Source organism: Gopherus flavomarginatus, chromosome 3 (genome assembly GCF_025201925.1).
Source record: "Gopherus flavomarginatus isolate rGopFla2 chromosome 3, rGopFla2.mat.asm, whole genome shotgun sequence".
Taxonomy (NCBI): Eukaryota; Metazoa; Chordata; order Testudines; family Testudinidae; genus Gopherus; species Gopherus flavomarginatus.
The window spans coordinates 268317171-268340756 of NC_066619.1; the positions used below are offsets into that span (position 1 = coordinate 268317171).

Consider the following 23586-nt stretch of genomic DNA (forward strand, 5'->3'; position numbering starts at 1 on the left):
GGATACACTCAGCAGCCATCTCTACCTTCCAGCCAGGCTAAGGTGGACGTTCCGTGTTCTCACGCTCTAAGGGTTCGAGATCCCTCAAGGGCTTGGAGAGCTTGCACCTTCGGGTGCGCCGCCCAGCCCCGACCTATGACCTCAACCTAGTTTTAACCAGACTTATGTCTCCCCCAGTCGAGCCGTTCACGACTGGCCCTCTGATATGCCTGTCTTGGACGACAACTTTCCTCGTAGCTGTTACATCAGCCAGACGAGTTTCCGAGCTCAGAGCTCTTACGGGGGTTCCACCGTACACTAGATTTCACAAAGACAAGGTGCAGTTATGACCGCACCCGGCTTTCCTCCCTAAGGTGGCTTCGGCCTTTCATGTTACCCACAGCTCAACGCAATGGGCACAACCATTGCACTCCTTGGACATCTGTGGAGTGCTCGCATTTATATTGCGCTGCCAGAACCATTTCGTAAGGTGGCCCAGCTCTGTCTCGGTAGCGGGCCAAAGGGAGGGCTTGCTTGTTTTCCTCTCAGAGGATCTCATCTCGGGTGATGGCAGACTTCCACACTTGTTATGATTTGGCTCATATTTCCCCAAGCCACATCATCGTGCAGTTTACCAGGGCTCAGGCTTCATCTGCCGCCTTGCTGGCTCGTGTTCCTACACATGAGATCTGTCGCGCAGCTCCATTGGTCCTCGATCCATACCTTTGCTTCGCAGTATGCCCTGGTTCCACAGACAAGAGATGCTGTAGCCCCTGGCTCAGCAGTTTTCATTCTGCCACATTTCACTCCGACCCCACCGCCTACGTAAGGCTTGGGATTCACCTAACTGGAATGGATATGAGCAATCACTCGAAGAAGAAAAGACGGTTACTCACCTTTGTAACTGTTGTTCTTCGAGATGTGTTGCTCATATCCATTCCACACCCGCCCTCCTTCCCCACTGTCGGAGTAGCCGGCAAGAAGGAACTGAGGAGCGGGTGGGCCGGCAGGGGTATATATCAAGCGCCATGATGGCGCCACTCCAGGGGGCGACCTGCCGGCCCACCGAGTTGCTAGGGTAAAAGTTTTCCGACGAATGTGCACGCGCGGCGCGCACACCTAACTGGAATGGATATGAGCAACACATCTCGAAGAACAACAGTTACAAAGGTGAGTAACCGTCTTTTTTTTTTTTTTGTATTTATTGCTATACAAAGAAAAAGCAGATTAAAATGTTGGTACTGATTTTGATTAATGTGATACATTGATGTTTTAACTAAGATTGCAAAATAGAGGTATTACATTTATTAAAAACCATGACACTCTAGCACTTAGTCCAAAAAGTGGAAGAACTCTAGAAATAGGTCTTCCTAACTTTATACTGGTTCTCACATTGGTGGCTTATGGCTAGCATTGTATAAAAATAATGAACAGCGGAGGAGTGTATTACTCCTGAAGGAGAACTTGGAATGCTCTGCTATCAGGATAGCAGTATATTTTAGTCTTTTTTTAAAAAAAAAAAAAAATCAAATGAAATAAAACTGTCTTGATAGTGGCTTTCAATTCCTGGAAAAAGGAAACCCTTCAGTAAGAAAATTAAAAGCCTTTTTAAAAATTCAATATAGTAAGACTGTTGGGGAAGAAAGTAGGGCTTCAGTTACTTTCACATGCAAAGGTTGAAAAGCTGTAAAAACAAAATTAACTGTTTGAAAACTGGCATAATTAAAAGACCCCAGTTGAGTGATACAGACATATTCTTTAGCATGCCCAGAGTAAGCTGCCTAAAGTTACTGATTAACTTCTACTAATTTTCCCTTTATCAGCCTGCATTGACAGAGTTAGTGAGTGGAACACTTCTTATAGCAGTTTAGTTGACAGCAAATAGTTGAGGGGTTTTTGGGCAAAGGAGGGAGGCAGAGGGGGGCTTGAGAAAATACTAATAAGGAGTCTTGGGGGGGGAAAAATTAGTTTATTCTTAAAGCAAGAATAAAACACAGCTGGCGATATTCAGAGTCTTCTTTGTCTAAACTGCACACACTATCATGACCACATTGCACGTTTGGTAATCTTGTGCAAAATATGAAAATATGCTCATTTTCACATGTAGCTGCTGTAATTAAATGCTTTTTTGTAGCTAGTTTTTAAAAAAATCAGTAGAGCCCTGCAAATCTGCAGATATCCACTTAATATCTGCGGACCATGTTTGGATCATAGATCAGATGCGGGGATACACATTTTGTATCCACTCAGAGCTCTAAAAATCAGGCTCTTGATGAGTATACTAAGATGTTTTAAATCCATGGTATAATCCATCTTTGCTAGATTAATAAAAATAAATTCTATATTGTGATAGTTTGCATATGCATAATGTTGCTTCACACACACTGTTTCTATCTGTATATCTAAAACTTCACAAAGTTGGGTATTGTCATTACCTCTGTTTCACAGATACTGAGTGACAAAAGTTGTAACTTCAGTTAACATGGCAGAGCTAGAACTCAGCGGTCTTAAATTCTGTATCCTATTCACAGGATCACACTGCTTCTAACATGTTAAAATGTGCAAACCGGGACAGAAAGCTGGAAGCACTGCTGTTGAAAGACTGGTCTTGTCTTTAGGTAGCTTGTACAGGATCTGACTGAGGATATGTTGTTCCTAAGTGCTGTTGTCTAGCAGTGATTGAACTGTGCAGCTTGCCATGGGTTGGTGATCTGCTGCATTGCCAGGTTTTTTCCTTGTCTAAGCTTTCATTTAAAGCAGGGGTCGGCAGCCTTTCAGAAGTGGTGTGCCAAGTCTTCATTTATTCACTGTATTTTAAGGTTTTGCGTGTCAGTAATACATTTTAACATTTTTAGAAGGTCTCGTTCTGTAAGTCTGTAATATGTAACTAAACAATTGTATGTAAAATAACTAAGTTTTTAAAAATGTTTAAGAAGCTTCATTTTAAAATTAAATTAAAATGCAGAGCCCCCCAACTGGTGACCAGGACCCGGGCAGTGTGAGCGCCATTAGGCGGCACGCGTGCCATAGGTTACCTACTCCTGATCTAAAGTGTGCTTCTCTAACTTAAAAGGCCTTGTTTCACACAGTTTTTTTTTTGTACTGTTGTAAGTTTGTAGTTTATTCCTGGGGGAACTGTACCAAAAAAAAAATGCTGTGCACAGTATTTTAAAATTCTGCATATTTTCTGTCAAAATAAGGCAAGATAATCCAGCTGGTTTAAATAAATTACCAAAATAATTAAAACTACGATACAATGGATGGAGAATGGGAGCGGGGAGCATTGGAGGAAATCACCAATCCCCCTCCAATAGTAATGTAGCTAGTATTGACCCTTTACTTCTAGTTATTAGTCAACAAGTATATGCAGCCATATGGTCAGTGTTACATCATAGGCAATTGAAGAGCAAGTGAGGGCTGGGGACTCACTCGTAACTTATACTGAATACTGGCCATCTCCAAAAAGGTCAGTAGCAAACAGTTCATGGAGCACATCTTGATAGGAAATTTTTTTTCATTCCAAAAATTTAGACCAGTTCTAATCACTAAAATACCATAAGCATTTATAAGGTTATACTGTCCTTTACAAGAAGACTCCTTTACACCACTCTGACAATGTAAAGGAGCCTTAAAATGTTTACACCTGTTTTATACTCGTTGGGGAATTCATGAAGAACAGTGGAACAATTCACCAAGCAGGCAGGCTGCTACATTCTGCTCTGCCTAAGGGAACAGAGCCTGTCCCACACTACCTCTTCAGAAACACCCCAAAGCCCTTCCCCTCCACACTGAGTGTGCTGCAATAGCAAGCGAGAGGCTCTGTGTGTGTGTGTGTGTGTGTGTGTCTGTCTGTCTGTCTCTCTCTCTCACACATGACTCCCCAACCCCCCCCTCCCCTCCCCAGTACTGATTTACGTTTCTACCAGCTGCTCTGGCTGCCCAAACTGACCAGGGAGGGAGGTGCATGACCGTTCTTGTGGCTTCCCTTTGCTTCCCCTTCGGAAGTCCTTTTTCTGCAGGGAAGCAAAGAAATCTGCGGGGGGCCACAAATTCTGTGCATGTGCAGTGACGCAGAATTCCCCCAGGAGGAGTTGGATAGCAACACTGGTGTAAAAACCTTCAGTGTAGAAAAGGCTTGATTTACAAAAAGGCACTTATTGCAGTTTTAAAATACAACTTTGTTTTTTCATTATATGGAGCTAGAGACAATGAAGGAATGTCAACTAGAAATAGGCTTTTTGTTACATTAGATGGTTAGATTACCGCATTTCAGCAAAATAGTTAATTTCTGGATGACCAGTTATCATAAGATTAGAACCAAAGGACAATCAACTCTTTTCACATCCTTTCTTTAAAACTTATTCAACCCCTTTAATGCATTTATCTTAATCTAGTGTGATTGTGAATAATATAAAATTTCAGTATCAGAGGGTAGCCGTGTTAGTCTGGATCTGTTCAGGTTGGTCAAACAGGTTTCAAAATCCTCGCTGCTAGATCATACAAAACTCACTGTTGGATTTATTTTTTTTTTTTTTAAAGTAAACATTTTTTGAAACCTTAAATCTCTTGATAGTCTCTGGTGAAATCTTATCTTCACACCAACTGACAAATGAGTTATATTTCTGCCTCCCCTTTCCTTCCTCTCTGGAAGCAATTATGAACAGATATCCAAGTAACCTGACCACATTAAGAGCAATAGTAACACGGCTTGGGAAATCAAACTATTGCTTGTGTAAAACCAAAAAAATCACTGTCAAAATCCTGCTTTTGTAGAGGCTAGTGAACTTAATCGTGTGGAGATCAGTTGGGCCAAACCACAGTATAACTGGCACAAGTTCTGCTGTGTGGGAGAAGCAGAGAAGCTGTACAGCGATTGTAGTGCTGGGTGTCATGAAACCAAGCTCTCTGGTGCTGCTCTTTGCAGAGAGTGTAGATTGGGGGCAGAGCCATTGAGTCTCCAGCCATGTATGTATTAGTGGCATGAATCTGCTGGCCAGAAACATTGTTGGGTTGGAGAGAGAGTAAATGGTGGTGGCTATAGCTGTGTGTAGGTTACAGGAGGGGCTACAGAGTGGCTGTAAGGGGTTCTTGTGTTCTGATGCCACATACACTTCTACCTCGATATAACACTGTCCTTGGGAGCCAAAAAATCTTATGTTATAGGTGAAACCGTGTTATATCTAACTTGATTTGATCTGCCAGAGCACGCAGCCCCGCTTCCCCGAAGCGCTGATTTACCGTGTTATATCGGGTGACGTTATATTGGGGTAGAGGTGTAGTTAGAAAGGTTGTAATTCTCCATCATTATACTTGGACTTATGATAGGAAATTTTGGATTTCACCTTAAACAAACATAGATTCATCCGACGAAGAGGATATTTGCCCACGAAAGCTCATGCTCCAATACGTCTGTTAGTCTATATGGTGCCACAGGACTCTTTGCGGCTTTTACAGATCCAGACTAACACAGCTATCCCTCTGATACTGTATTTGTATATGTACATAGAGATTTTAATGATTTATAAGCATAAATTTTGAGTTTTGCGTTCTTTTTAAGAGAATGAAGGAAATAATTCCATATGTACCTTATCTGAATTTCAGTTCTCTCTAATGTTTTCATTTACTTACACGGAACTTTTAAATCTCTGCAGTGTTCATTAACTTTCCATTTTTGGAATGAATAAGTCTCTTTTGAGCCTGCAAACAGTGGATCAAAACTTTCAAATTTGGATGTTTAAAATTTTTTGGCTCCTGAATAAAAATAGCCTAACTTGTAAGTGTTGCTGAGCACATGCTGCTTCCAAAAGGATCTTACAGTTGAAATTTCAGTCAGGTCTAGGAGAACTTTTGCAAGTATAGTATAATGGTATACTACACCAGCAAAGCACTCCTAGTGTGGATGCAGATTATACCAGCAAAACTGCACTGTAGCTCTTTAGCTTGTTCCAAGACACCCTACTCCTCCATCCCCAGCGAAACAGCTGGTGTAGGTTTTCCTAGTATCTGCATTGGGGACTTTTGCTAGCACAGCTATTCTGGTCAGAGATCATACCTTGTCACGCTGACCAGCATAGCTGTAGTTATCAGTGAAGTCCGTGGTGTAGAGCTGGCCTTTGATCTTTAATTGTAGATTTAGAAACTGACCTACATTGCCAAGTACCTGGATTGCTTGCATCGGCGGTAGTCCGTTATTTGTCACCAAGGTATATATTTCTTGTTCAAGGTCTAGTTAAATTCCAGAGTCCAGAGAAACATTTTTCACACTGCAGTAACAATAATAAGTAAATACAAAGATTTTGCAGATCCTGGTGGTCCAGATTTGGCCTGCGGTCCACCTACTGACTACCCTTGGCTTACGTGATAAAACAGGTACAAGCCTATCAACATAAGGGCCAAAGCAAAAGCTTTCACTCGCTAATGTAATTTAAATTAACAAGTATGCAACTAGTGCTCAAAGGACTTGTATGTGTGTATGTACATATACTATGTAATGCTCTGAAAGTAATAAGTTGGGGGGTCATACTCTTTTCGGGTAGTTCAAGATTCGGGCATGAAGGCATCTGCCTGATCTGGAGGATTACACTTCATTTCCTTCCGCTCCAGAAAAGCTGTGATTTTGTTTAGAACAGTTGTGCACATTACAATTAAATTAAATATATATCAAAATTATTACGAGATGAGGAAAAACAACTTCATTTGCTCTTGGTTATTTAGTCTCCAGTACATCATACGTCTAAGCAGAGGAGCAGGAACAGAAATAGAAATGAATAAAAAGGGAAGTTTAAGCTGCTTTGAGGACCAACAATCACCATCTCCTATGTTTAGGTGCTTTCTAGGGTTTAAGTGAGAGATTTAACAATCCTGTTGAGACACAGTGAGACTCATTATGTGCTTTGGAAATACTTTCACCCATTTTCAGTCTTGTGGAAACACTGGCACTGAACTCAAGTGTGTGGTAACTTTCAGAAAAAAAAGAAACCTTTTATTATGATTGCATTTATATAGATATTTAAGTCAAGCACGTTAGTCTAAATGTCTTAACCATTCAGCAGCTGACAGAAGGGCATTGAGCATGTCCATTGATCAAAGAGTGTCACTTATTTGCAACACATCTGATGCCACTGTGTTGAAGCATTTGAGCTTTGCCCACAGGTGCCATACTGTTGGATCTATCCAAAGATAGGCATTGGCTATGCTGGGAGCGTGTTCTTGGATCTAGTATGCAATCTGGAGGTGACACTGAGGTTGTTTTTAAAGGAATTGTTCAAACAGGGTGCCTTGAAATAAGACAATATACAGAAATAAGACAATAAACAGATCTTTAAACTGGAGTAGCTGTAGCTTGTCTTGCACCTTAAGGCTTGTTGTCTGATGTCAGGGCAATGTTGGACAGGACTGGCAGCTAGGTCAAGTTGGTTGCTCTCATGGTACCAGTTATTTCACATAGTTAGAGCCCTGCGCAATTAAAATATTTGTATCCGTTCCACGATCCGCAAAATGGTCTGCAAATATCTGCATCTGCTGATATAAAGTGGATATTGGTGGATTTGCAGGGCTCAACACTAGCTCCACAGGTCACCGTGCATCGCACACAAAAATCTCCGCCCCACACCCCGCCCACGTGCTACAGAGACCTCCTGCTCTGCCATATCTCCATTCTCGCTCCGGGGAAGGAGGCTACAATCCTGGGCCCTTGTGTGCAGCACCGCCCTCCAAGTGGGGAACTCAAACACACCTGCACAGCCGCCACAGCTCTAATGCAGACAGCAGCAACAGCTAGGCTCCTCTCAGTGCTCGTTGTTGCCGCCCACTAGTTAAAGTACAACGCCACTTGGTACAAAGGCCCTTCATTCACTATGGAGGAGCAAACTGTTGTATTCCTTTCTGGGAGTTGTAGTTTGCCTCCTCTGTCTGAGCAAGCTGGGGAGTACAATTCCCAGAATCCCAGGCAGCCTATTGCCATATATTGCAGCCCACTGCTGCGTGAATAAAGAGCTGAGCTGGAGCCTGAGGGCTGGGTGATAGCCGCTCTGTTTGGGTGAGTGTGTGCTGCAGTCAGAACTCTGTCCCGCTCCTCCATCTCACATCTGCTCACCTCCTGGGCCCCACACCTTCTGCTGTTGGGGCCAGAGCATTTGCCTTGCCCCCGTTCTGTCGGTTACAGCCTCACCCTGATTTCTGTGGGGAGATCGCTAGAACCTTGTGCGGGTCGTGATTTGGAGCAACTCAACTCATCATATCCTTTAATTCCTGAGAATTGGAAATATCTTCATAGAACACATGTATTTGCTGGTTTAAATTGTAATATAGATGTCTATATTAAGCATTGTTTTGTTTTTAATGTTGCTGTGTAAAATTTTTGTTCTTGTCTATTAATGCCTCTCATTTTTCTTCCAGTTCCTTCGGATATGTGCTGATCTCTTTCGCCTGGTTCCTTTCCTAGTCTTCGTCGTTGTTCCGTTCATGGAGTTTCTGCTTCCAGTAGCCCTTAAGCTGTTCCCTAGTATGCTTCCTTCAACATTTGAGACAAAATCTAAGAAGGTAACCACAGCGTAGATTTTCAATCAGTCAAATATTTAACAAGAACTAAACTATACTTGAAATTTTAACTTGCTCCTTGTTGCAACTTCATAAGCAAAAGCCATGTTTTGTTTCTTGATAGCAGGGTGCTATCGTTTTCCTAGGTTACAAATTGCTAACTGTTTAACAAAACAGTTTTTAATAGTTTATTCCTATTTAACCTGGCTGGGATATTGTTAGCCAGAATCATACTTTTAAAGTTCTAACATAGTTCTAGTGAAAGTGTGCTCAGTGCCTTAGGCATTGGATTCGGTTTTAACAATTTACAAAACTTTTTGTTATGTCAGAAGCTGATAAAATCGTATTCATAGACAACCCTGTTTAAAGATGTAGGTAAGCTTAAGAGTAAATATCAGTAATATAAGGGTGAAAATTCTTATGTTTTTTTAATAACTATCCACTTAAAAGCCAGGAAATCAAAATTAAAATTTAACTTGTAAGAAAATGCAGCCTTGAACTGTATTGAAATTAATGGTTAAAGGCCACCTCCTCTTCTGCATACCTCCACGATGGTGAAGGAAAGATGTGGATCTTTCCTTTTTTTTCAGGATGTAGGAGAAAAATCGTTTTTTAATGGAAAGAGTTGCAACACTAAGGAGTGGTGGCTCTTACCTAAGTATCATATGCAGAGGAGAGTAGGTTGGCTTGTTCCACTGAATAAACCCTCACTTTATTAAATTCAGACTGAATTATGCACATAACTTACATAGCACTAACATGACATAAAATTGAGAGATTTTAAGGCCAGAAAGAGATCTTTGTGGTCTAGTCTGACCTCCTGCATAATCCAGGTCATAGACTTCCCTGAACTAATTCCTGTTTCAGGCCTAACATCTGTAGTTAAACTAAAGTATATCTTTTAAAAACATCCAATCTTGATTTAAAAATGTCCAATGATTGAGAATCCACCCCTCCATAGGTTGTTCCAGTGGTTAATTAACCTCACTATTAAAAAAATAAAATGCCTTTTATTTCTAGCTGGAATGTTTAGCTTCAGTTTCTAGCCGGTGGCTCTTGCTCTACCTTTTTCTGCTAGGCGGAAGACCCCTCTATCAGATTCCTGTTCTCTATGTAGGTACTTACACATTATGATGAAGTCACTTCTTAACCATCTCTTTGATACGCTAAATAAATTGAGCATTGTAAGTCTCTTAAATGGGTATTCCAATTATCATTCACATTTTTCTGTTCAAATTTTCTCCCAGTTGATCTGACTCATAATTTTCAGCTTTGTGAAATTGTTGCTTTGAAAGTGACAAGTATACATTTTACTAGTTGGGACTTCACTTTTGTTATGTGCAAACAAAATAATCAAGTCAGGAGCACTTTTTTTGCTAAACAACCACTAACTTTTTTAATTCTGTGACCAATTCATCTTTATCTGCCAAGATGAGGGCTAATATAAAATTCAGATTTCTCTGTGTTGGATGCAACCCTCTGTGAGTCATCTATAACTTTTAGAAATGTCAAGAACATTTTAGTATTGGCAGCCTGAGATGTCCAGTTTGTCATTCAGATAAAAGATCCCCCGGATAACGTAAATACTTAAGGAGCTGGTCATCCTATTCGCTCTTGTAATTTGGTGGTCTGTGGCAGACACCAACTAGTACTCCATCTTTTGATTGTCTGTTAGATCATCAATCCATAGAATTCAAGATAATTTACTTCCTAGTTAGTGACTCAGAAACAGGTAATGCCATTTTTGACTGTGCCACTCTTCCCCACTCCCTTTTGTCTAGTCAGTCCTTTGTAAACAGGTTATAGATGGAAAATAAATGGCAACTGATCAAATGCTGTGATGTAATGACATCTAACATACTCTGGTATTGGAAAAACCTCTGGAGCCTCATACAGAGAAAGGTTTACAAGTAGAGGGAAGGGAATCTCGGTGGGTATAATTCTGGAAAGGACATCTTAAAGCAAACATGCTCTTGTATTTTTATAGGAGGAGAGATTGAAGAAAGAATTGAGAGTGAAACTTGAAGTGGCAAAATTTCTTCAAGACACTATTGAGGAGATGGCCTTAAAAAATAAAGCTGCCAAAGGAAATGTTACTAAAGATTTTTCTACCTTCTTTCAAAAGGTAAAAATATAACCTTATACTCTGTTCACATAAAAATATCAAGATATTTACCTTTTTATCTTACTAAGCAATAGACAGTGGTGAAGAAGAAAACTAAGCTTGTGGCATAATCTGCTGCTGCTTATACCATGGTCACCTATCTTTACTCTTTATGTTGGGCTTAAGTGAATAGCGTGTGACGTATGCTGAACAAAAGGTGCACATAAGATTTGCTCTTTTAATTACAATTTATTGTGCTGAGATCTAACTTTGGTATTCTAGGTGGCACTTGCACTTTATCCAATGCATTTCCATCTTAATTCTCAAAAACATCTCCTCTACCTTATGGTTTATTCCCTGTGTTAATGAAACTGATTCTAATGTTGAATGCATAGTAGCTTCCATATTGCTATACACAGTAGCTAGCACTGGAACGTGGAATATGAAAAGTGAGAGAACAATGTAAATTCTGTTCTAGTCAACTGGCTAGAAATTACATAATTGTAGCCAGATAGACTTGTAAAGTTTGAGGTAGCAGAGAAATCAGTGCAGACCTACTTAGTTGTAGTCAACTCTAGAAAAGGTTTGCCAGTATAGCTATATGCTGGCGTAAGTGCTTTTGCTAGTATAGCTTATGCTGATTCCCTGAATGAAATAAGCTATACTAGCAAAAGCATTTTTATTTTTATTTTTATTTTTATTTTATTTTTTTTGCCAGCATAACTGCCTACTTGGGGTCTTGCTGTGTAGAAAATACACCGGATTGGCAGGTAGTGGTCGATCTATCGGGGATCAATTTGTCACATTTAATGTAGACGCGATAAATTGATCCCCGATCGTTCAGCTGTTGACTCCTGTACTCCACCGCCGCAAGAGGCGGAAGCGGAGTCGACAGGGGAGCGGTGGCAGTCGACCCCGCACCGTGAGGATGTGAGGTAAGTTGACCTAAGGTACGTCAACTTCAGCTACGCTATTCTTGTAGCTGAAGTTGCGTATCTTAGGTCGATTCTTCCCTCGCTTCCCCTCCCCAGTATAGACCAGGCATTTGTGTTTTACACTATAAAACTACTGTACAAGCACTATCATTGCAACACCCATGAGTTAAGGAAGAATTCCTGCTTTGCACATCAGGGTGCAGGAGGGATACAAGACTCAGAAAGATTAAGTGACTTGTTAAGGCCCTGCAAAAGATTGAGTGCAGAGCTGCAATTAGAACTCTGGAGTTACTGGTTTCCATCTCCAAGCTCTGTGTGCTAAACTGCACTGCCTCTGTGATTTAAGGAAACACATGCACTTTTATCTAACAGATCTTATCATTTTTCATGTACATTATTGATTTGTAGGAGGATTAATGCGGGGAAGGGAAGCATTATTTGACAGTATTATTAAAGTAATTTAATGAGGTGCTAGTAAAAGATAAATGCATAGCAAAGATATTTTAGATTGGTTCTATAAATTTTAAACTTTTCTCTTCCTGTTGGTATTCCAATTAAAATTAATAACACAATATCTTGCACATATACACACCTCTGTACTAATGGAACACTCAGGTTGTGATGGGAAGCAGAGGTGCGGCACTTGCATTTTTAAGGATAAAACATGCTATATATCTTTTGGCACTACTTGGTTCGTTTATGATGTGCCACATCATTCTAAAGGGACATTGTCTGATCAAATTTGCCTCGGAATTTAAAGCTTTATAATACCTAATGTCAATAGAAATGTTTCTTTGTTTTTAAAAAAAGGGGCAGGAACTGTCTTGGATTATCATTCCCCTTAATGTTTGCAACCTGCAAGAGGCTTCCAGGGACACTGATTAGAAATGGAGTATAAACAAAAGCGAAAGTGACTTTTTTCCGTTATCCTATCTCAGAGAAATGCAAAAATTAAACCAACAAGCAAACCTATACTTAAAATTATTTTGGTTCTAATGCTCTATGTAGCCTAGGATGTTTCATCAGTTCCTTTCACCTAGGAATGTTTTGGGCCCTGGCTGAAAGTGAAAGACTAAACCTGTAGGTGTGAAAGATAGGGGGTGAAGGGGAGCTCCTACCAGTGAAGTCTAGGGGCTGCATTCTGAGAAACTTCAGCTCCTCTGTCATGTTAACTTTGGTTGAGGGTATATGTACATGCAGCAATTTCTTCTGGGATTCTGTCCCTAGACCTTGCTTGGGTGCTCTGTCGTCCACAGCCTCTGGAATGAAGGTTTATGTTAAATTTGTAGATCCTTTAGCTGCAAGGAGGGAGGAGCTTTGCCTTTTTTCCTTGTCTTTCTCAACCACAGCCTCTTGACTGCTGCAAGGGTGAAAGTCTGATAGTCTTTGCTTCTGCCAGAGCATTCTGACTGTCATAGAGTGGGGTGAGAGATCAGGAAGGAAAAAAATTAGAGGACAGAACAGAAGGGCTGCTACTTCTTTGAGTAGTATCCCTATGGGCGCTCCACTGTAGGTGCGCAGTGCCTTCTGCGCCTGGGATCGGAGATCTTCCCTAGCAGTGCTCATTAGGCTCCACATGTGCTCCTCCCTGTCTTAATCCATGGGTGGCATCTATGGGTATGTCTACACTACGGGATTATTCTGATTTTATATAAACTGATTTTGTAAAACAGATATATAAAATCCAGTGCACGTGGCCACACTAAGCACATTAATTCGGTGGTGTGCGTCCATGTACCCAGGCTAGCGTCGATTTCCGGAGCGTTGCACTGTGAGTAGCTATCCCGTAACTATCCCATAGTTCCCACAGTCTCCTCCGCCCATTGGAGTTCTGGGTTGAGATCCCAATGCATAATGGTGCAAAAACAGTGTCGCAGGTGATTCTGGGTAAATGTCGTCACTCATTCCTTCCTCCGTGAAAGCAACGGCAGACAATCATTTTGCGCCCTTTTTCCCCTGGATTGCCCTGACAGACGCCATAGCATGGCAACCATGGAGCCCGTTTTGCGTTTGTCACTGTCACCATATGTGTACTGGATGCCGCTGACAGTGCTACACAGCAGCATTCATTTGCTATTGCAAGGTAGCAGAGACGGTTACTAGTCGTTCTGTACCGTCTGCTGTGCCGTAGTAAATTGGCGATGAGATGACGGTTATCAGTCGTTCTGTACAATCTGCTGCTGTCATGGGTGCTCCTGGCTGGCCTTAGCTGAGGTCGGTCGGGGGCGCAAAGACAAAAATGGGAATGACTCCCTGAGTCAATCCCTCCTTTATGGTTTATCTAAAAATAGTCGGTCCTGCCTAGAATATGGGGCAAGTGTACTAAAGAACCAGTGTATCAGAGAACCAGAGAGCACAGTTGCTCCGTGTCAGATCCCGCAGAAATGATGAGCTGCATGCCATTCACGGGGGTGTCCCTGCAACAACCCCACCCGTTGATTCCCTTCTCCCCCGACCTTTCTGGGCTACCGTGGCAGTGTCCCCCGTTTGTGTGATGAAGTAATAAAGAATGCAGGAATAAGAAACACTGACTTTAGTGAGATAAAATGAGGGAGAGCCAGTCTCCAGCTGCTATGATAGTCCAGGCAGGACATTAAACGGTGCGGGGAAGAGGAGCCCAGGATCCCGCTGCTATGATAGTCCATGCAGTACAGAATCTTTTCTTTAGACATGAAAGTGGGGGGTGGGGGCTGATGGAACTCAGCCCCCAGTTGCTATGATGAGGACGGTTACCAGCCGTTCTGTACCATCTACTGGGAATCATTCCTATTTTTACCCAGGCGCCCCCGGCCGACCTCACCTGAGGCAAGCCAGGAGCACTCACGGGCTGATGATGACCATGGATAGCAGTCATTTTGTACCGTCTGCCACCGGGGAGGGGAGGGGAGAGGATGCTGCTGTTCATTGCCGCAGCACTGCGTCTACCAGCAGCATGCAGTAGACATAGGGTGACATATAAAAAAGTCAAGAAAGGATTTTTTTTTCCCTTTTCTTTCACGGGGGGGGGAAGGGGGGGTAAATTGATGACATATACCCTGAACCACCCTGGACAATGTATTTGACCCTACAGGCATTGGGAGCTCAGCCAAGAAGTGCAAACGCTTTTCGGAGACTGCGGGGACTGTGGGATAGCTGGAGTCCTCAGTCCCCCCTCCCTCCCTCCATGAGCATCCATTTGATCCTTTGGCTTTCCGTTACGCTTGTCACACAGCACTATGCTGTGGCCTCTGTCTATCATAGCCTGGAGATTTTTTTCAAATGCTTTCTCATTTCGTCTTCTGTAACGGAGCTGTGATAGAACAGATTTGTCTCCCCATACAGTGATCAGATCCAGTATCTCCCATACGGCCCATGCTGGAGCTCTTTTTGGATTTGGGACTGCATGGCCACCCGTGCTGATCAGAGCTCCAGGCTGGGCAAACAGGAAACGAAATTCAAAAGTTCGCAGGGCTTTTCCTGTTTACCTGGCCGGTGCATTCAAGTTCAGATTGCTGTCCAGAGCAGTCACAATGGTGCACTGTGGGATACCGCCCAGAGGCCAATACCATCGATTTGCGCCCACACTAACCCTAATCCAATATGGTAATACCAATTTCAGCGCTTCTCCTCTCATCGAGGAGGAGTACAGAAACCGGTTTAAAGAGCCGTTTATATTGATATAAAGGGCCTCGTTGTGTGGACGGGTGCAGGGTTAAATCGATTTAACGCTGCTAAAATCAGTTTAAACGCGTAGTGTAGACCAGGCGTATATATGTTCTGTCCGGTCCAACCACCTTTGGTCTGGGACAGAATCCAGAGCAGAGCCCTTCCACCTCAACCTTCAGAGACTCTCTCCTTAACTTACCTTACATTAGTAGTGATTAACCATTTTCTGTTAATTCCCCCTGCACCTCCCCCAATAAAATCTTTTAATTTACTCCGCCCTTCCCATTACCTTATGCTTTCCCTGTTTCCTATCCTCCCCAATTGGGAGCTCTCCCCCTCAGGACTATGCTGGGATCCCCCAGGTACAGGAGGTGCCTCTCTTGTCAAGAGGCCTTTCCCAAGAGTGACAGTGACTCACAGTGTATCTGCTGCCTCAGTGAGGTCCACATCACACAGAAGTGCACCCACTGCACCAGCTTGACCACTTGGGCCTAGAAGGACTATGAACTCAGACTAAATATTCTCCTCATGCAGAATTCTCTATGGCCAGCTTCGGACCCTCACCCTGATGCCTTTCTGGCATCGCTCTTACCCTTGACTTAGTCATCATCAGACCCCTGCTTGCCATGGCCATCGAAGACAGGAAAACATTCTTAACAGGAAGAAACAGACAACTACATCGCCTGTTGAGGAACCACCTCTGAGAAGCCATTCCTTTTCAAGGACAGTAGCCTCAACATCATCAGGGGTGAGACTTAGCTTCCATGACCATCTAGGCACCTCTGGCATTGGAGCTAAACAGAAGTCCAAGGACCCTAATTGGGCAGCACCACAGGCAGACACCCTGTCTCTCAGGACTGAGCAGCACAGTGCAAGAGTTTCCGGAATGGTACCGAGTGCCTCATCCAAGACAACTTCAGGTGTTTTGTCCCTGGCAACTGTTTTGGTACTGACCAAATCCTCCACACCGGGCAAGATCTTGGCACCAAATAAGCCATCTACACCATCTATTGGCCGCTCGAGGGAATGCACTCTGCCCTCAGCACCAATAGCTCCTTCACTTTCCAAACAACCACCGGTGCTGATGATGCTTCTGTCTGCTCCACAGCTGTTCAGATATCCAATGGACCTGGTCATCTTTGATATGCCTGAGTCTCTACTTTTCTGTAGAGAGCTCTCTACAGCCCATGATCTTCCCTGTAGTCACAACACTACTCCACTTCACCACTGAGAGAGAGGATGGTGCAGTTCCCAGCAAGGAAGAGGAGGAAGAGAATGAAGAGTACTCTGTTCTACCCACATATCCAGAACACACACACAGACAATTGGCTGCTCGTTTGTGTTATCTGGAACCTAGAACCGAACCAAGACCCTGGTACGGATGCCCGTAGATGCAACCTACGTGCCAGTTCTTTCACATTGGCTCTACTGGGACCCAGGGGCTATGTACAGGGCACAGCCAAACTGCCCAAAGAGCAGAGCCAGAAACATGCATGATCGCCATCCTCATCCATCTCTCAACCACTTGATGTTAACTCAGTAATGATGTAAGAACAGCAGAAGGAAGCTCCGCTTCTCCTCCTCTTCCCTGATGAGGCCATCATGCCACCACCTCCTATGTCTGCAGACAATTTCCGACACTTTCAAGAACTATTCCACAGAATCACAGCATCTCTCTCGATCCTGCTGGAGAAGTCAAAGAGCAACAACACAAGGTGCTCAATATCCTACATGCCTCCACATGGACAAAGATAGTCCTCCCTATTAATGAGGCCCTATTGAGTACTACCAAGGTGCTCTGGCAGACCCCAACATCCATCCCGCCAACCGCAGGCGAATTGACAAAAAATGCTATGTTCCCACTAAGGATTTTAAAATTTCTTTTTTCCCATCCTACTCCAAACTCCCTGGTCATCAATGCAGTACATCAGAAGGGACACCAATACCACCCCTGGGACTGGAAGCGAGTAGACTTGTTCGGTCACAAGTATATTATTCTGCGGCACTCCAGTTCCATATCTCCAATTATGAGGCTCTTATGGCCAAATACAATCATATGAACTACAGTAGAACCTCAGAGTTACGAACACCTTGGGAATGGAGGTTGTCCGTAACACTGAAATGTTCATAACTCTGAACAAAGCATAGTTCAGGCTCCAGATCCAGCAGCTGACACGCCAGGCCAGGCTTCAGCAGCAGCTGAGCTCCCTCCTCAGCTCTGGAAGTTTCCTTCCAGGCAGCTTCTTTCCTTGTCTTGGACTGAGTTTGCAAGCTTGTCCCACGACCAGCTAGGGTGGGGTGAAAGTGGCACAGACCCCAGTACTGCTCCTGCTCTGCTGGCTCTGGCTGCTTTGGGCTGGCAGCTCCAGCATCTTCCACTTTTAGCTAAAAGTGGCTACTCCACATATGGGGGTGCGGTGGGGACAGGCAGCCCAGATGTGCCTACCTTTAAGATGCAATGCAGGCACAGTACAGTATTTGCTCTTTTATATATATATATTTGATCCCTGCTGCTGCCTGATTGGTTATTTCCAGTTTCACGTGGTGTCTGGTTGACCGATCAGTCCGTAACTCTAGTGTTTGTATCTTTTGAGGTTCTACTGTATTCTAAAATACAGGAATTCTGTCAACATTTGCCAGATCAGATGAAAAGAAGGAGCAGTTCCAGGCACTTGTGTCTGAAGGACACCTTCTCACCTATATAGCGCTACAAGCCTCCCTGGATTCCGCAGACACGGCTGCCTACTCCATTTGCAACAGCCGTGGTAATGAGACAAGAATCATGGCTTCACCTGTCCGGATTCCCTAAAGAGGTGCAGACCATAGTTGAGGATCTACCCTTTGAGAGTTCCAAACTACACCGCTACCTTGATATAACGCCACCCGATATAACAAACATTTGGATATAACATGGTAAAGAAGTGCTGCGGGGTGGCGGGGCTGTGCACTCTGGTGGATCAAAGCAAGTTCAGTATAACACGGTTTCATCTATAACGTGGTAAGATTTTTTTGGCTCCCAAGAACAGTGTTATATCAAGGTAGAGGGAGGTGTATTTGCTGAGCGTACTGATGAATCCCTACATTCTCCAAAGGATTCTAGAGTGACTCCACTCTCTCGGCACATATACATCAGTGCCGATGAGACATCGGGGAAATATCGGCATACCCCAAGATCCCAACCTCCACCTTTCACTCCTCATTGTCAGTATGACACACAACAAAGATGGCAGAGATCCCCTCCAAAGTGCAGACAAACGCTGCTTCAGGGGGCTACTTCTCATGCATCTTCATCTAAACAACAATTTTGAAGGTTTGATTGAGGCCCCAAGAAGCCTCCCCCCCCCTTCCAGTTGCTGCAACCATCTTTAACACCTTGCTGGTTTGGCCATCGTTTAGCCCTCTTTTATCCATCATGGCGGCAAACTATCAACAAAGAAATAATCAACAAAGGATACTCCATTTCATTCCTGTACCTCCCTGTCAGCCCTCTCCAAGTCGCTCTTCAGGGACCCTACTCACAAACGCCTTCTGTGAGAAGAAATGAATCACCTTCTGCAACTGGGAGCCATAGAACTGGTCCCATCCCAACATAGAGAGAGGTTTTTATTCCCACTATTTTCTGATCTAACAGAAATTCAGCAGGTGGGGACCAATCTAGACTTACGAAACCTCAACAGGTTTATCAAACTGCAATGCTTTAAAATGATCACACTATCAATCATTATCCCAGTGCTGGAACAGGGGTACTGGTTCTCGGTCCTCAACATCCAAGATGCATCTTTTCACAGCACTATATACCCTGCTCACAGACAATTCCTCAGATTCATCCTGGGTACCCATCATTACCAATACAGGGTACTACCCTTTGAACTCTCTACAGCCCCTCGAATATTCTCCAGAGTCCTTGTGGCAGCCTACTTATGCGAACAAGGCATCGCAATATTCCTATACTTGGACTACTGTCTCCTCAAGGAAGGCTCAAGAACTCCCTTGCAGTTCACGCCATATAAAAGTTGATGCATCTTTTCCTGAACATCGGCCTTCAAGTAAACATATAAAAATTGACACTCACTGGTACAACATCTGGAGTTTATTGGGGAGCATCTGAATGTGATACAGGCCAGAGCCTGCCTTCCAGCTCACGGATTTTCTACAACAGTCAACTTTGCAGCCACTGTGAGAACCAGGATGTACTTCCAACTACTTGATCATATGGTAGCAGCCACGTTTGTGGCCATGTTGCACACACACTGTCTGCAGGCATGACTGTGTGTGGTGTATCTACCTCACAGAAATGGTCTTCACAAACTCTTATCCATGCCTCTCAAGATCAAGGACTCACTGCACTGGTGGACACAACCCCAAAATGTCTGTATGGGGTCCCTTTTCTCCAATCAGCACAGTCCCTGACTCTAACAACCAGCGCCTCCCTAAGTGGTTGGGGAGCATGCCTTAAGACAAACACAATGCAGGGAATGTAGTCTCCCACAGAATCCTCCATGCACATCAACCTTTTTAGAACTGCGAGTGGTTCGCAATGGGTGCCAACATTTCCTACCCCAGATTAGACATCGGACCATAAAAGTAATGACCAACAATATCGCCTGCATGTTCTACATCAACAGACAAGGTGGAATATGATCCCACTCCCTATGCTTGGAAGCACTGAAATAGTGGAACTGGTGTATTCAATAGGACATCAAAATTTCGGCCGCATATCTTCCTGGACACCAGAACACCATGGCGGACTCCCCTAGCAGACGATTCTCCCCAGACCACGAGTGGGAACTAGAGATGAGTCCTTCAGCACATATACAGCCGCTGGGGATTTCCCCACATAAATATATTTTTGCCACAGCAGAGAATGCCAAATGCTCACAAGTCTTCTCATGAGTGGGTCTAGGTCATGGGTCTCTGGAAGATGCTTTTCTTATTATATGGGATGCTCCACTATTGTTCAAGGTACTTCATAAAGTACAGGTGGAATGAGCCAGACTCATCCTCGTAGTCCCAACATGGCCACGACGAATTTGGTATTCTTAACTCCTGTAAATGACAGTATGTTCTCCGAGTACCCTGCAATTGATTCCGTACCTCTTCTCTCAGGATGCGGGCCGAATCATCCTTTTATCTGAAGGCATGGCTCCTTCCTGGTTTTGGGATTCAGAAATGACCTGTTGAGAGGCAGCAAAAGAGGTTCTCTTAAATAGCGGAAGTGGCATAACTTGCCGTACTTACTTCCAAAAATGGGAAAAATTGAGATCCTAGTACACAGCCAATCATGTCTCAGCAATGAACACCCTCTTAGCACTCATTCTAGATTAGAGGCCTGACCTTTTTAAGCTCTAGACTGTCTTCAAGCTCTGTTCGTACACACTTCTCTGCCATCCCAGCATTCCAGCCCAAAATAGATGGCTGTTCCATATTCATCCATCTGCTTGTGAAGAGAGTCCTTTAAAGGCCTTTTGCACTTTTACCCTCATGTACAGGATCCCAACCTCACCTTGCGCTGTCTCACTAGACCACTGTTTGAGGCCATGAAAACAGTATTTCTCATAGTATTTCTGCCTGACAAGTAGGAGAAATAGGGGCTCTCATGGCATACCCCCCCATACACATTTTTTCATAAGAACAAGGTCACATTATGCATCCATCCAAAGCTCTTACCCAAGGTGCTGTCCTCGTTCCATTTGAATCAACCTAGCCACCTTCCCTGCTTCTTCCCAAAGCCACATACCAACCAACATGAAGCGACACTACACACCTTGGACATTAGGTGAGCATTAGCAGCAGAGGTACTGGAATTTTGTCTGCAGATACAGGAAGAATACCACTGCATTGCTTCATAGTGAGAAGGTTAATGTTGCGACCGAAAAAGCTAGTAGCAATTTAAAATATGGTTAACTTATTGAGAAGTTGATGACATAGGTCCCCATATTCACTAAGGATATTTTCTTACTTTCCTGTGATGATGGGTAAGAGAATTTTTCAAGGTTTGCCGTGTGTGTGTGTGCGCGTGCGCGCGTACACACGTGTTGTCACAACTACAATTTAATCATTTGCAATATGAGACAAACTTTATATCACATTCACTTTCCTTACATCATACAGTGCAGATACCAGAATAATAAAAGTCTAGTCTGCTTCCCTTTTTCTTCTTTTTTTATTTTTTAATCCAGATATTTTAGGTGCTTCGTTAGTGATATACTTATCTTTCTCAGTGCCACTGATTAAAGCCCTACATGAGGTGGGGTTTGGGAGTTCCTAAATCTTTTAATGCATTTGTGAACTGAGAAAGCTAGTTCTGCACCCTCAATAGATTTTGGAAGCATCAGGCTATAGTTTTTTTTTCTTTGCCTGTGACAGATATGATAATCATAAAAACTGGTGAAATTCAAACTAAAACAGAAGAGAAAATACTCCTGTTTATAAAGGTCCCTTTTTGCAGGCTACTGTAGTGGATCAGTGTTCCTAATTTCTTCTGAAGCTAATGTAGCAGAGCAGAAGGGCACTCTTAAATTGTAAAATGCATCTTCTTTTACCTCCCTCTCTCCAATTTGTAGCCTCTTCAACGTAGGGACACTCGAGGTTGATGCAGTCATAGCCTTTCTTACCTCCCAAATTTCTGTGTTCTCTGGTTAATAAAAGTTCATCTGATGATAGTTTTCCAATCAGCCTCTCAGAGAATGAACACATTCCCAGATTTCCAGCTGGATGATCCAGTGACAAAACTTCATAGTGCAGGTTTTGTTTAGGTGTCTGAATATACATGAGATGCTAGCTCAAATAATAGTCGTCAGGCAGAGTAGAATTCCCAATACTCTAAGTCAGGAGTGGGCAAACTATGGCCTGTGGGCCACATCCAGCCTGCAGGACCGTCCTGCCCTGCCCCCAAGTTCCTGGCCCAGGAGGCTAGCTCCTGGCCCCTCCCCAGCAGCCTCAGCTCACTCACTCTGCCGCCAGCGCAATGCTCTGGGTGGCAGGGCTGTGAGCTCCTGGGACAGTGCAGCTGCAGAGCCCAGCCTGACCCGGTACTCTGTGCTGCATAGTGGCAGCAGCAGCGACAGCAGCAGAGTGGCCTGACTCCAGCCGGGCGGTGCGGCTGTAGCGTCGCCAGCCACCGATGCTCCAGGCAGCGTGGTAAGGGGGCAGAGAGGGTTTGGGGTGGTGGTCAGGGGGTGGGGAAACGGGGTTGAATGGGGGCAGGGGTCCCAGGGGACAGTCAGGAAGGAGCGGGCTTGGATGGGGCAGTAGGGGGCAGTCAGGAAGGGGTTCAGGGGACAGGGAGAAGGGGTGGTTGGACAAGGAGAAGGGGCAGGGATCCTGGGGGGCCGTCAGGAATGAGAGGAGGGGTTGAATGGGGCGGTAGGGGTCTGGGGGCAGTCGGGACAGGGAGTAGGGGTATGTGTGGATGGGGTAGCAGTCCCAGGGGGCCATTAGGGAATAGGGGGGCAAAGTTGGATGGGGCAGGAGTTCGAGGGGGGTGTAGATAGGAGGTGGGGGCTGGCCCTCCATACAATTTACAAAAGCTGATGCAGTCCTCGGGACAAAAAGTTTTCCCGCCCCTGCTCTAAGTCAAGCTTGTACAGCTAATTTCAGGCTTACCAGCTTTTAATGTCTAAGAGAAATTTAAAAATCAGTGTCAGAAAAAAATACATTTCAGAAGCCTCTAAAGATTTAGCTATTTTTGTTCAGACTTAATTAAGTACTCTGATGGAATGCTCTAAATAAAATGGAATCATTAACCCGTAAGGTTCTTTGAATTTCATATCACTGGTAGTGCATTAAACAATAGATGTATAACTTTTAAATTTTAAAAAAAGTGCAACTTGTATGAAGATGAATCTTCCAGCCATGGCATGTTGTGATCTTGGAGCAAGTTTGAAAAAAAAAAAAAAAGAGAAGTTCTCTTGTTTCTCTGAATAACTAACTATTCCAGTTTCCAAAGTAATGACTTTCAGCTGCCAATAGGCATTATAGTATATAGTTGTAAGTGTGATGTTAATCATTTAATAGACAGTGCATTTTCATCCAGAAGGATTCCAAGTGGTTTTCAAATTACTGTTAGTACACAGGAATAATGTCACTTGGAAGTACAGACTCTTCCGCTGTAGAACATGGTAACAGTGTATAGCAATATTACAGACTAGGTAAGGACAGGAAGTGAAATGTAATATATCCATTTGCAACTGTAAGAAGAATTTTAGATTAATTTACCGAAATTAGCATTTGACAAGGATACCAGCGAGCAGAAAATGCTGTTGTCTCTTTAATAATCACAGCTGAGGATTTCTGTTGTACCTCCAACAGCTCAGCACTCCTTAGCATTCTTTTATATTAGCTGCATACCTAATGGAAGAGAGAAGCTGTTATCACCACTTCCTG

General features: G+C 43.6%; 1 protein-coding gene across 2 annotated transcripts in view; it reads left to right on the top strand.

Moving 5' to 3' along the window:
* Nucleotides 1-23586, top strand: part of LETM1 (leucine zipper and EF-hand containing transmembrane protein 1) — a 72588-nt gene that overhangs the window by 22325 nt on the left and 26677 nt on the right. For both annotated transcript variants that reach the window (XM_050947582.1, XM_050947583.1), the window contains exons 4-5: nucleotides 8377-8520; nucleotides 10505-10642. In XM_050947582.1, coding sequence (XP_050803539.1) covers nucleotides 8377-8520; nucleotides 10505-10642 — 282 coding nt within the window. The remainder of the gene's footprint in view (nucleotides 1-8376; nucleotides 8521-10504; nucleotides 10643-23586) is intronic.